This window comes from Phacochoerus africanus, chromosome 2 (genome assembly GCF_016906955.1).
Source record: "Phacochoerus africanus isolate WHEZ1 chromosome 2, ROS_Pafr_v1, whole genome shotgun sequence".
Classification (NCBI taxonomy): domain Eukaryota; kingdom Metazoa; phylum Chordata; class Mammalia; order Artiodactyla; family Suidae; genus Phacochoerus; species Phacochoerus africanus.
This window is the reverse complement of record NC_062545.1, coordinates 167,569,639-167,584,997: the sequence shown is the minus strand read 5'-3', so window position 1 is coordinate 167,584,997 and position 15,359 is coordinate 167,569,639. Positions and strand designations below refer to the sequence as shown.

Here is a 15,359-nt window from a genome sequence, read left to right as displayed (position 1 = left end):
TTAAAGATCCTACTGATGCTGTTATAGGAGAGTTTACTGGCATAGCAATCTTTCTTTCTAAAATCAAATGCATTCCAGTAGCAGCTGAAACACTTTATTTCTATGTGAAAGGTACAACTCTATAACATGTGCATACTACCAAAAATCTCATTGAGAATACTGTAAATCAGAACAATTTTCTTTAGTTAGGAATATGAATACCTTTGATCTTTGTCTCTCGAGAGTGAGATTCTTCACTTCCTTTGTGATCAACTGTGGTCTCTGGAGTGCAGCAAAAGGGGCTGTGGATGGAGTTGATATAATGTTACCTTTTCCAGAAAGAGACTGATTCAGTGGGTTGATGCTGTTGGGTTTGCCCCTTAAAAGTCAGATGGCTCTGTTACCAGTTCACTGTTCGCTACCTGTTTTCTTTTATCAATTCAATGAAATATTTGTGATCATTGACTTCAAAGGGAAAGCAAAAAACTTAGAAGGGCAACAGTTCCATCAGAATATAAGAACATAAGGTCAGCTCCCCTTATACAGACTTCCTAGAGGAAAAGGAAAAATTTAAAAGCAAGCAAGTTAGAGAATAATCTTTGTTTTATAAAATGTTTTGCTGTAAGATTTCTTTAAATAGCCATATTCCCAAGTTCATTTAAAAGGTAAATAAATATAGCTATATATGATGAACTAATCTATTGTGTTTATTAAAAAAGATGATTCTAAAGAATTTAAATGGCTTTGGATAAATAAAACAAGAAAACACAAGTAAATAAAACAAGAGAACACATCTAGTCCATGGATGGGTAAGCGTACATGCTAGACAATGCTTGCAAGAGAAACTGCATCTCTTTTGTTGCTTGGCAGCAAACCCAATTATCCTTTACAGACAGCCCAAGTCTGACATTCTCAGGAGAGGAAAACCCTTATACTACTCTTTCCAAGAAAGAGGACAAACTATTTGTTTAAATAGTTGATTGCATCGAAGTGTGGCTTCTTTCAACTTACTTCCTTAGCTCACCCCTTTTCTGTCAGTTCTATAACAACAATCTTGGGAAGAATTGAGAAATGTCCATCAAGTACAGCACATCAGTGTAGAATTTAGAATTTGACCTTGAAGAATCAGTTCTCTCACACTGCTTCAAGTATGCTGCAAGGAGTGTCTTTAGCCATCTCTTAAAAAGTAGCAGAGATTCAGAGTCTTAGCACTAACAGTCACCTCCTCAAAAGGCATTTGTTTTGTTGCATTGGAACAACCCATTTTTTACCACCTTTCTGATTTCATGGGCTTCCAATGATCATCCCAGACTATATTACACTATCCAGCACCTACTCTAAGCCTGGGCAGTTGCCTATACAGTGAGTCATCTGTATTCATGGGTTCTGCTTCTGCAGATTCAACCAGTTTATATCTGTGGCTGTTTGAATCTGTAGATGTGGGACCCTCAGAGAGCCGACTGACTAACCAAGCCATTTTATGTGAGGGACTTGATCATCTGCAGATTTTGGTATCCACTGGGGGTCCTGGAGCAAATCCCCCAAGGATAATGAAGGACAACTATAGTGTGTAAAGACTCCAGTTTAAGCCTCCAAGTTTTTGCCTTGACCTCTGTACTCTCCAACCCTGTTATCTACTTGGACTTGGTCCTCCTCCGTCTTCTGAAGGTCAGCTCACACAGTACACCTAGGCTACTGTGAATCCACAGATTCATCCATAAAGTCTGTTAATATCATCTGCAAGCTCACTATACTTTCTGTTTAACTCGAAGGTTCCTGTAGACAAATAAGATTTATGGTTAAATTCCCATAATGAAACAAAATAGCAGCTGAGAAGTTTACAAGTAGGCATGATTTTTAAAGGAATTTATTAAATTTCAGTGATATTTGGTAGGATAAAGATCTAAAAGATTAGCCAATGATTTTTTTAAAAACTAAAACATTTGTAATTTCACACTTAATGACATCTCTAAAATTTTTAAAGTTTTTCTTTGTTATTCACAGAAGTCCTATCACTAATTTATAACTTCATCTAGGCTTGGATTTTATGGGACACATGCATTTGAGGAATGTGTCTGCATCCTAAAGCACTGCCTATTTTGCTACTCAATTTCCTGTCTGGAAAAATCTGTAAGATAATTTACCAGTGTCAGTGTCAAGGGGGAAAAAAAATCTTGTCTTTCTGGAGAAGCTTGTATGCTTCTGTGGTAGTTATTGATATGTGTCTCCCAAGAGGCCATCCCCCTTTTCTCCTTGCTAATTTTAGAAGCCCAATTTTTTGAGGGTAACAACATCCCCAGCTCCTACGGTTTCCAGATTTAGCAAAAAACAAAACAAAACAAAACAAAAATTAAGGGCACACTGTTAAATTTAGGCTTTAGATAAACAGGTAACTTATACTTTAGTATAGGTATGCCCCTGATATTAAATATATTTAATATCCAACAAAGAATTGAATTTCATCAATGGATTAGACCAAGCATAATTTATCATACTAAGTATTTAGTATGAGTATGTCCCAAATCCTAATCCTAGCCTTAATATTATCCCTGAACATTCACTTTCTCAGCCTTTCTTGTACCTAACAGTGGCCACATGACCAGTGACATGTGAAAGGAATTCCATCCAGAGGCTTCTGGAAAGATATTGGAACCACTGTTTTCTCCTCTTCCTGCCTGGAAAGTGTACCTTAAGGCCCAAATCTGCAGGAGTCATCTTAGAGCTGTGAGGTGGCAAGCACAAGGATGAAATCAAACTGCTGAAAAAGGTAAAGCAGAAAGAGAATTGTTACAACCCTGCCAATGGGCACTACCAGCCCTAGACTCCCTACTTTCTGATTTCTCACAAGATAAATTAACTCCTTATTGTTTAAACCACTGGTAGTTAGGGTTTCTGATACTTGCAGTCACATGCATTCCTGACTGGTATCCCTCCCTTACCCCTCCTCCTTCTCTCCTTTCATTGCTTTGTCTTATTGCTTGTGCTAGGGCCTCAGGAACAATATTCAATAGTGATGGCAGTAATGGTCATCCCTGAACTGTCTGTTTTAATGAGGAAATAGAATGTATCAAAAGTTTCCGATGTGCATCGTCTGCTCTGGGATTTTAGTTGAAGACAATGATCAGGTTCAGAAAATTATTTTCTACTTCTGCTCTGCCCAGAAGTTTTTTTTTTTCTTATTATTAATGTTGAAATGTATGATTTTTAAATTTTTAAATTTTGAGCTGATCATAGGGTTTTTTCTTAATCTATTAATGTGGTGAATTATATTGTTAGATTTTTTTCATGTTGAATCTTCCTCACATTCTTTCTTGATCGTGATGAATGTAAAAAACATACTGCTAACTTTTATTTAGAATGTTTGCCTTTATGTTCCTGAGATTGATCTCTATTTTTTTCTTGCACTATCCTCATCCAGTTTTGGTATCAGAGTTACAGTACCTTCATAAAATCAGTTGGTAAGCTTTCCTTCTTTAATTTGGAATAGTTTATTATAAGAATTACCTGAACCTTTAAAGTCGGTAAAACTTGCCTTGCCTATAAGAGGCCTGAGGACTTCTTTTGTTTAGTTTTGTATATTTGTGTGTGTGTGCTTGTGTGCATATGTCTGTGTATAAGACAGATATTTTTTACTATAAGGTCAAATTACCTAGTGGTATTGTTTTAAGTTTCCTATTTTTTCTTGAGTTAATTTTGGTTATTTACACTTTTCTAGGAAATTTTTCATTTTGTTTTTAAAAATGTATTGGCAGTAAATTATGTTTTTAAAAATTCTACCTATTTGTATTATCTGCCTTTTTTAATTTTAATATTATTTATTTATGCCTTCCCTTTTTTAAAAGTACAACTTTATTGAGGTATAATTTTACAAATAAGATTGTAAGATATTTAAAGTATACATTGTGTATATATATATAGACACACACACATATATATACACACATACATATGTATATTTGAAAGGATTCTCTCCATCTATTTAATTAACATATCCCTCATCTTATATTTTTGTCTGCTTTTTATTAGTGAGAACATTTTTTTTTTTTTTTAGGGCCACACCTGCAGCATACGGAAGTTCCCAGGCTAGGGGTCCAATCGGAGCTACAGCTGCCAGCCTACACTACAGCCACAGCAATACCAGATCCGAGCCACATCTGTGACCTACACCATAGCTCACAGCAATGCCAGATCCTTAACCCACTGAGAGAGGCCAGGGATCAAACCCGCATCTTCATGGATACTAGTTGGGTTCTTAACCTGCTGAGCCACAACGGGAACTCCAGGGTCAGTTTTTTTGTTTGTTTGTTTTTTGTTTTTTGCTATTGAGTTGTATGGATTTCTTGTATATTTTGTATATTAATCCTGTAATGGATATATGCAGTTTGCAAATATTTTATCTTAATTCACAGGTTGCCTTTTCATTTTGTTAATAGCTTCCTTTGCTGTGCAGAAGCTTTTTTTAAAATGAACTTTATTACATTTATAGTTGTACAATGATCATCACATCCCAGTTTTATAGCATTTCCATCCCATATCCCCAGGCCATCCCCCACCCCCCAAACTATCTCCTTTAGAAACCGTAAGTTTTTCAAAGTCTATGAGTCAGTATCTGTTCCGCAAAGAAGTTCATTGTGTCCTTTTTTTAGATTCCACATGTAAGTGATAGCATATAATAGCATATAATGTTGCTGTCTCACTGTCTAACTTCACTTAACATGATAATTTCTTTGTCCATCAGTGTTGCCACAAATGCCATTATTTCTTTCCTTTTAATGTGGTATATGTACCACATCTCTGCCCATGGAGATTTACGTTGTTTCAGTGTCTTGGCTATTGTATATAGTGATGCAGTGAACATTGGAGTGCATGTATCTTTTTGAGTCATGGTATTCTCTGGATAAATGCCTAGAAGTGGGATTGCTGGATCAAATAGCAATTCTATTTTTAGTTTCCTGAGGAATCTCCATACTGTTTTCCACAGTGGTTGCACCGATTTACATTCCCACCAACAGTATAGTAGGGTTCCCTTTTCTCCACACCCTCTTCAGCATTTATTGTTTGTAGACTTTTTGGTGATGGCCATTCTGGCTGGTGAAAGATGATACCTCATAGTGGTTTTGATTTGCATTTTTCTAATAATGAGTGATGTTGAACATCTTTTCATGTGTTTTTTGGCCATCCGTATGTCTTCTTTGGATATTTGTCTGTTTATATATTCTGCCTATTTTTGGATGGGGTTGTTTGTTTTTTTGGTATTGAGCTACAGGAGGTGTTTATAAATTTCAGAGATTAATCCCTTGTCAGTTGCTTCATTTGCAAATATTTTCTCCCATTCTGTGGGCTTTTTGTTTTGTTTAGAGTTTTCTTTGCTGTGCAGAAACTTTTAAGTTTAGTTAAGTCCCATTTGTTTATTTTTGTTTTTATTGTCATTATTCTAGGAGGTGGATCTCAGAAGATATTGATGTGGTTTATATTGGAGAGTGTTTGGCCTATGTTTCCCTCTAAGAGTTTTGTAGTATCTGGTCTTATATTTAGGTCTTTAATCCATTTTGAGCTTATTTTTGTGTACGGTGTTAGGAAGTGTTCTAACTTCATTCTTTTCCTTGTGGCTGTCCAGTTTTCCCAGCACCACTTATTGAAAGATCTGTCTTTTCTTCATTGTATATTCTTTCCTCCAGTGCAGAAGCTTTATAAAAAATTCTAATTAAAAAAATTTTTTATGGAAATCTAGTTCATTTACAGTGTTGCTTCAGGAGCACACAAAGTGATTCAGTTACACATATATACATATTGACTGTGCTATGTAGAATAGTCCTTTGTGCAAGCTTTCTAATTTGTATGTAGGCTCACTTGCATATTTTTGCTTTGGGTGCCTTTGCTTTTGGTGTCAAGTTAAAAGAAAAATCATTGCCAAGAACCTATCCTCTATGCTTTCTCCTTAGGAGTTTTATGTTTTCAGCTCAAATGTTCAATTCTTTAATCCATTTTGAGTTGATTTTTGTATATGGTATAAGATAGGGACCCACTTTTATTCTTTTTAATGTGGCTGTCCAGTCTTCCCAGTAACCTTCCCTCATTGTATATTATTGAATCCTTAACAAAAATTAATTGATCATAAAAATACGGGCTTTTTTTCCTAGGCTCTCTGGTTCCATAATTCTTCATGTCTGTTTTTATGCCAGTACCACATTGTTTTGATTACTATAGCTTTATAATATAGTTTATAATTAGGCAGTGTGATGTCTCAGGTTTTGTCTTATTTCTCAAGATTACTTTCACTATTTGGGGTCTCTTGTGGTTATATACAAATATTAGGAGAAGTTTTTCTATTTCTGTGAAAAATGCTACTGAGATTTTTGCATTGAGTTTGCAGATTGCTTTGGGCAGTATTGCCATTTTAACAACACTAATTCTTTCAGTCCATGAACAAAGAATATCTTTCCATTTATTTGTGTCTTCTTCAACTTCTTTCATCAATATTTACAATTTTCAATGTACAAATCTTTCACTTCTTTGATTAAACTTATTCTTAAGTATATTATTCTTTTTGGTGCTATTGTAAATGGGAGTGTTTATTAATTTCTCCTTCTGATAGTTGTTAGAGTATAAAAGTGCAACTGATTTTTGTATGATGATTTTGTATCCTGCAACTTTACTGAATTCATTTATTAGTTCTAACTATTTTTTGATGGCATTTTTAGGGTTTTCTATATATAATATTGTGTTATCTGCAGAGACAATTTTACTTCTTTTTTATTTAGATGACTTTTATTTATTTTTCTTGTGTAATTGCTCTCACTAGGACTTCCATGACTGTATTGAACAAAAGTGGCAAGAGTAGCTTCTTAGTCTTATTTCTGATCTTAGAGGAAAAGCTTTTAGCTTTTAACTGTTGAGTATAATGTTAGCTATGAGCGGTCATATACGGCATTTATAATGTTGATTGAAGTATGTTTTTTCTATACTCAATTTGTTGAGGATTTTTATTGTGAAAGAAAGTGGAATTTTGTCACATGCTTTTTCTGTATCTACTAAGATGATCATGTGATTTTTTTATCCTTCATTTCATTACTGTGGTGCATTGCATTTATTAATTTGCATATGTTGTACCATCCTTGCATCCTAGAAATAAATCCCACTTGATTATGCTGTACGATTTGTTTAAAGGGTTATTGAATTGAATTCAGTTTGCTCATATTCTTTTTTTGGGGGGGGGCTTGTATCTTTTTCTTCTTTTCTTTTTTTTTTTTTTGTCTTTTGTCTTTGTTGTTGTTGTTGTTGTTGTTGCTATTTCTTGGGCCGCTCCCGCGGCATATGGAGGTTCCCAGGCTAGGGGTCCAATCGGAGCCGTAGCCACCGGCCTACGCCAGAGCCACAGCAACGCGGGATCCGAGATCCGAGCCGCGTCTGCAACCTACACCAGCTCACAGCAACGCCGGATCGTCAACCCACTGAGCAAGGTCAGGGACCGAACCCGCAACCTCATGGTTCCTAGTCGGATTCGTTAACCACTGCGCCATGACGGGAACTCCCTTTTCTTTTTTTTAAATTATTTCCCCAATACATTTTTTTTTCTACTGTACAGCATGGTGACCCAGTTACACATACATATGTACATTCTATTTTCTCACATTGTCATGCTCCATCATAAGTGACTAGACAGAGTTCTCAGTGCTACACAGCAAGATCTCATTGCTAATCCATTCCAAAGGCAATAATTTGAATCTATTAACCCTAAGCTCCCCCAGTTTGCTCATATTCTGTTGAGGATTTTTTGCGTGTATCTTCACTAGGGATATTAGCGTATTTTCTGTTCTTTTAGTGTCCTGGTCTGACTTTAGTATGAGAGTAATGCTGGTCTTATAAAATGAGTTTGGAAGTGTTCCTTCTTATTTTACTCTTTGGAAAAATTTTGAGAAGGATTAGTATTAATTTTTCCTTAAATTCTTGGTAGAATTCACAGTTAAGCCATCTAGTCCTGGGCTTCTCTTTGTTGAAAGGTTTTTGATTACTGATTCAGTTTCCTACTAGTAATTGGTCTGTTCAGATTTTCTTTCTTCATGATTCAGACTTGATGGATTTATGTTTCTAGGAATTTATCCATTTCTTCTGGACAGTGTAATTTTTTTGGTATATAATTATTATATGATTCTTAATATCTGTGTTGTAATATCTCATATTTCATTTTTGATTTTATGTATTTGAGTCTTCTCTTTTTTCCTTAGGATAGCTAGAGGCTTGTCTCTTTGTTTATCTTTAAAAAAAAAAAAACCCAGCTTTTAGTTTCATTGATATTCTCTCTTATCTTTTTAGTCTCTAGCACATTTATTTCCACTCTAGTCTTTTTTTTTTTCCAGATTCCAAGTTTAATGCTCTTTCACGTCCATTTGTAATAATTATAATATCAATATTTATTAAGTGCCGAATTTATATAGGGGTATACTCAATCATATAGGATATTATTTAATCCTCATGGTACTCCTTTGAAGAAGCTGCCAAAGACTCAGTTGAGATTCAAGGAAATCAAAATCATTACTCAGTATCATATAGGCAGGGATTGTAGAACAAAGATTTAAAATCCAAATCAGTCTGAATCTGAAGTCAGTGTTTCCCTACTCCCTACAATATCTGTTATTTTGGAGGCTTTTCCCTACCAAATGAGTCTACTCTTGCCTTTGTTATTTCTTTCTTGAGTCTTTGGGCTTAGTTTGTTCTTAGTGTACAGTTAGGTTGTTTACTTCAGATTCTTCTTTTTTTTAATTGTTGCTGTTTATTGCTATAAACTTCTCTCCTAGAACCCATTTTGCTGTGTCTCATAAGCTTTAGTATGTTTTATTTCCCTTTGTCTCAAGATCTTATTAAATTTCCCTTTTGATTTCTTTTACTCATTGGTTGTTCTGGAACATGTTGTTTAATTTGCACATGTTTGTGAATTTTCCAGTTTTTCCTCTTATAATTGATTTCTAGTTTCATACCATTGTGGTTGGAAAAGAAACTTGGTATGATTTCAGTTGTTTTAATTTTTTTTTTTTTTTATGGCCTCACCTGTGGCATATGGAAGTTCTGGGGCTAGGGGTTGAATCAGAGCTGCAGCTGCCACAGCCACAGCAATCCTGGATCCAAGCTGCATCTGAGACCTACACCACAACTTGCAGCAATACCGGATCCTTAACCCACTGAGTGAGGCTAGGGATCGAACCTGCATCCTCACAGATGGCTATGTTGGGTTCTTAACCCACTGAGCCACAACAGGAACTCCAGTTGTCTTAGACTTATTAAGATTTGTTTTAGTTTTTATTTCCCTAGTGGCTAATGGTGTTAAGCATGCTTTTATGTGTCTATTCACTATATAGTTATCTTCTTTGGTAAAATGTCTGTTCAAATCTTTTGTCCATTAGGTTATTGGGTTGCTTGCTTTCTTTCTTATTATTGAATTTTGAGAGTTCTTTACATATTCTGGACAAAAATTCTTTATCAAGTATGTATTTTGAAATATTAACTCCCAATCTGTAGCCTTTCTTTTCATTTTCTTAACATTGTCATTCAAAAAGCAGATGTTTTGGAGTTCCCGTCATGGAACAGCAGAAACATATCCAACGAGGAACCATGAAGTTGCATGTTCAATCCCTGGCCTTGCTCAGTGGGTTAAGGATCTGGTGTTGCTGTGAGCTGTGGTGTAGGTTTCAGACGCGGCTCAGATTCTGTGTTGCTATGGCTGTGGCATAGGATGGCAGCTGTAACTCCATTTCGACCCCAGCCTGGGAACCTCCATATGCTGCAGGAGCGGCCCTACAAAAAAAGCAGATGTTTTAAGTTTTGATGAAGTCAAAGTTTTTTACTCATATGGATTATACTTTTCATGTGGTATCTAAGAAATCTTTGCCTAACACACAAACAAAAACAAAGATATACCCCACTTTGTTTTCTTCTAAAAGTTTGTAGTTTTAGCTTTTTTACTTAACCTCCATGGTCCATTTTGAATAAATCTTTGTATATGGTGCAAGGCATGGATCAAGGTTCTATGTATAGCTATCTTCAATTATTCAAGCATCATTTGTTGAAAAGACTGTCTTTTCTCCATTGAATTGCCTTTGCACCTGTGTAAAAAATCAATGCGTGTGTGTGAACTCTGTTTTGTTCCTTTGACTTTTGTGTTTATCCTTTGCCAGTACCACACTATCCTGATAACTACAGCTTTATACTATCTCAAATGGATCCTCTGATTTTTCAGGACTGTTTTTGCTATTATACCATCTTTACCTTTCCATACAAATTTTAAAATTAGCTTGCAATTTCTACCCCAAAAAAGTCTATTGATCTTGATTTGGATTGCATTGAATTTATAAACAATTTGGGGAGAATTAACATCATAACAATATTGAGTCTTCTAACCCATGAACATGGCTTACCTTTCCATTTATTTAAGTATCCTTTGAATTTTTTAAATTAGCATTTTGGAGTTTTGAGCATACAGATTTGGTACATATTGTTTTAGTTTTATACCTAAGTATTTCATTTTTTGGTATTATTTTAATGGCATGTTTTAAAAATTCAATTTCTTTTCTTTTCCTTTTTAAGGCATATGGAAGTTCCCAAGCTGGGGTCGAATCAGAGCTGCAGCTGCCAGCCTATGCCACAGCCACAGCAATGCCAGATCCAAGCTATATCTGCAATGTACACTGCAACTTGCAGCAAGGGCAGATCCTTAATCCACTGAGTGAGGACAGGGATCGAACCCAAGTCCTCATGTATACCAGTCGGGTTCATTACTGCTGAGCCACAATGAGAACTCCTAAAATTCAATTACTAATTGTTTATTTATAGTATATAGAAATTCAATTAATTTTTGTATATTAATCTTGTGTCCTGAAACCATGCTAACCTCCCTTATTCATTTTAGTGGGGTTTTTTTTGTTTTTTTTTTTTTTTTTTTGGTAGATTCTTTTAGATTTTTCTATGTAGTAACCATGTTGTTTACAAAGAGATAGTTTTATTTCTTTCTTCCTTTTCCATCTGTATGCTTTTGTTTCCTGCCTCATTGCATTGGCTAGGATCTTTTGTACAGTGTTGCATGGATGTGGTGAATGGACATCCTTGTCTTATTCCTGATCTTAGGAAGAAAGTGGTTAATCTTTCCTCAGCCTATAGATATCCTACATTAGGCTGAGGAAGTCCCTTATACTCCTATATTAATAGTTTGCCTTGGGCTTCTAATTCAAATGGATATTGAATTTTATTTTATTTCTATTTATTTTGATAGTCATATGTTTTTTCTTCAGTCTGTTGATATGATGACTTACATTGATTTTTAAGTGTTGAAAAAGGCCTACATTCCTAAGATAAATCCTACATGGTTATAAGGTATTATCCTTCTTTTGTATTACAGGATTCAGTCAGCTAATACTTTATGGAGGATTTTTGCATCTATTTTCATGACAAATATATATATATAATATATATATATAATATATATATAATATATTATATATATAATGTATTTTATATATATATATTATAATAAAAATATATATAATATATTATATATATATATATATGTAATATATTTTGTCTTTTTAGGGCCACATCAGTGGCATATGGAAGTTCGTAGGCTAGGGGTCGAATCAGAGCTCTAGATGCCGGCCTACATCACAGCCACAACAATGCCAGATCTGAGCTGCATCTTTAACCTTCACCACAGCTCACGACAGCAGTGGATCATTTAACCCACTGAGCAAGGCCAGGGATGGAACCTGCATCTTCAATACTAGTTGGGTTCATTACCACTGAGCCATGACTGGAACTCCATGAAGAATATTCTTGTCTTCTAATGTCTTTGTCTGGTTGTGATAGCAGGATGACTGCCTTCATTAAATGATCAAAGGAGTGTTTCCTCCTAGTTTATTTTGTGCAAGAATTTGTGTAAAATTGGTAATGTTTCTTTCTTAATTGTTTAGTAGAATCCACCAGGGATGGCATCGAGAACTAAATATAGGCCTAATCAGATTATGCATTTCTTTCTTTCTTTTTTTTTTTTTTTTTGGCCACACCTGCGGCATATGGAAGTTCTCTGGCTAGGGGTCAAATCAGAGCTGCAGCTGCCAGCCTATGCCACAGGATCGAGCCCTAACTGCAACTTACACCACAGCTCACAGTGATGCCAGATCCTTAACCCATTGAGCAAGGCTAGGGATCAAACCTGCATCCTCATGGATACTAGTTGAGTTTGTTACCGCTGAGCTGCAGCGGGAACTCCTATGTTTCTTCTTGAGTGGGCTTAGATAGTATCTGACTTTCTGGGAATTTGTCCACTCATCTAAGTTGTCCAACTTATTGGCATAAAGCTATTTATAATGTTCCCACATCATCTAAATGTCCATAAGATTTGTAATGATGTCTCCTCTTTCATTCCTGATAATTGTTATTTGTGCCTTCTCTCTTTTTATTTTTGTTTTCTGTTAGGCTAGAGGTTTACCAATGTTGTTGATATTCACCAAGAAACATAATTGATTTTGTTAAAATTCTCTATTTTTTCTGTTTTAAATTCCATTGGCTTTTATTTCTATTATTTCCCTCCTGCTTGCCTTGCATATAATTTGCTTCTCTTTTTCTGGCTTCTTAAGGCAGGAGCTTAGAAATCTTTCTTCTTTTCTAATGTAAGCATTTTAATGCCATAAACTTCCGTATAAATACTTTAGCTGCATCTTACAAATTTTGAGGTGTTATGTTGTTATTTTCATTCAGCTAAAACTATTTAAAAACATCTCTGTGACTTCCTCTTTGACCCATTGGTTATTTAGAAGTGCGATATTTACTTTGCAAATATTTAAGAGATTTTCCAGATATTTTTCTCTAATTGGTTTCTAGTTTAAGTCTATTATGGTCAGAGAACATATTTTTATACTCCCAATTCTTTTAAGTTTTTTTTTCTGGTCCAGAATATGGTCTATTTTTGGAGTTCCCGTCGTGGGGCAGTGGTTAACGAATCCGACTAGGAACCATGAGGTTTCGGGTTCGATCCCTGCCCTTGCTCAGTGGGTTAAGGATCTGGCGTTGCTGTGAGCTGTAAGTCGCAGATGCGGCTCGGATCCCGCGTTGCTGTGGCTCTGGCGTAGGCCGATGGCTACAGCTCCGATTTGACCCCTAGCCTGGGAACGTCCATATGACGCGGGAGCGGCCCAAGAAATAGCAACAACAACAACAACAAAAAAAAAAAGACAAAAAGACAAAAAAAAAAAAAGAATATGGTCTATTTTTGATGACATTTGAAATGAGTGTGTGTTCAACTGCTGTGTTTTAATGTTCCATGTGTTAAAATTTGTGTATAATGTTATTCAGATCTTCTAAATCATTACTGATTTTTTTTGGTATACTAGTTCTATTGATTGAGAGAAGAGCATTGAAATTGCCAACTAAAGTTGTGGATTTGTCTATTCTTTACATGTTATTACTTTTTGCTTCATGTGTTTTGAATCTCTATGGTTAGGTACATACACAGCTAGGAATGTTATCTCTTCTTGCTGCATTAGCCCTCTTATCATTGTCATCCCTCTTAATCCTTACTAATGTGTCTTGTTTGTCTGATATTAATAGCGCCAACCAGCTTTCTTTAGTTATTTTTTTGCATGGTAAATCTTTTCACGTACTTCTTTTTATTAATTTATAATTTACATTTAATTGATACCTTTTCCCATTATTTATTTATTTTGTCTTTTTGTCTCTTCTAGGGCTGCTCTTGCGGCATATGGAGGTTCTCAGGCTAGGGGTCCAATCGGAGCTGTAGCCGTCGGCTTACACCAGAGCCATAGCAAGTGGGATCCGAGTCGCGTCTGCGACCTACGCTATAGCTCACAGCAACACCGGATCCTTAACCCACTGAGTGAGGCCAGGGATTGAACCTGCAACCTCATGGCTCCTAGTCAGATTCGTTAACCACTGCGCCACGACGGGAACTCCCCATCATTTATTTTTAAACTTTTTTTAAAAAAATAAACTTTTAAATTTTGGAATACTTTTAGATTTACAAGAAAAGTTACTGTGCACCCTCATTCATTTTTCCCTAACATTAACATCTTTCATCATCATGGTACATTTGTTAAAACCAAAAAATAAATAAATAAATAAAACATTGGTTTATAACTATTAACTAAATTCCAGTCTTTATTCAGATTTCACTGGTTTCTATAACATCCTTTCACTGTTCCAGGATCTGTTCAGAATATCACATAATATTTCATCATCATGTTTCCTTAGTCTCCTCTGATCTGTGCTTGTTTCTCAGTCTATTCTTGTTTTTCATGACCTGGTCAGGTATTGCAGAACATCTTCATTTTGTGTTTGTTTGATGCTTTTCTCATGAGTAGACTGGGATTATGAATTTTTAGGCAGAATAACTAAAAACAGAGGTGAAGTTTCCTCCTCATCACATCATATCAGGGGACATATATCAACGTGACTTATCACTGGTGGTATTAACTTTGGTCATTTGGTTAAGGTAGGGTTTGCCAGGGTTCTCCACTGTAAATTTTCTGTTTTTCTCCTTTCCATACTCTATTATTTGGGTATGAGTCACTAAGTCCAGCCCACATTCAAGGAAGGGAGAATTAAGCTCCACCTCCTAGAGGAAGAAGTAACTACTTACATTATTTGGAATTCTTCTATAAGTAAGATTTGTCACTCCTCTCCCTCCTTCTATTTTAACTTCTTTATGTCTCTGTATTTAAAGCGAGTTTCTCGTAGACCACATATGATTGAGTCTTTCTCATTTATCCAATCTGGCAATCTGTGTCTTTTAATTGGTATGTTTAAATAATTCACATTTAATGTACAAACAGTCCTTACTTTGCACTGTTCCAGTATGCACAAATTTGGTACCACAGTTTAGTTAAATAATATCAATTCTCCCAACAACAGTGTTCAAATTTCAGTTACTCTGGTATATTAACTGTCAATAATGGCATAAAGCACAAACTTCACTCCTAGATCTTTGTTCCACAAATCACTGTGTAAGTGCATAGCATGAGCAGTGACCAATCATGTCAGTTCTTTCAAAGTCAGTGATTGGCCACTATGTATCTGTTTTTGAGTTCACACACAGACTGCAAAGAGTATAGTGGCATTGACTTACTATCTCTCAGTGATAAATCCACATGATTTTTTTGCAAAAATGGACAACTGAAAGATGGAATTGGTTAACAAAGTTGAAAGTGCAGCAAAGAGATTGAAAACTCATAGTGCTGAAAGTGAAATAAAAATTGACTGTAAACAGAATTATAGAAGAAATAGTTGACTATGGGTATGTTAACATTGCCACCATTCACAAGATTTTAGTAATGCAGCTAGAGGAACTTAAGGTTAACCTATTGACAAAAACAAGGAAAGTA

The 15,359-nt window shown here is 35.4% G+C and overlaps 1 protein-coding gene across 1 annotated transcript in view; it reads right to left on the bottom strand.

Annotated features, from left to right (window-relative positions):
* Positions 1-15,359, bottom strand: part of LOC125120784 (IQ domain-containing protein H-like) — a 147,403-nt gene that overhangs the window by 120,703 nt on the left and 11,341 nt on the right. The window contains 1 exon segment of the mRNA XM_047769211.1: positions 202-281. Within this exon segment, the coding sequence (XP_047625167.1) occupies positions 202-281 (80 nt within the window).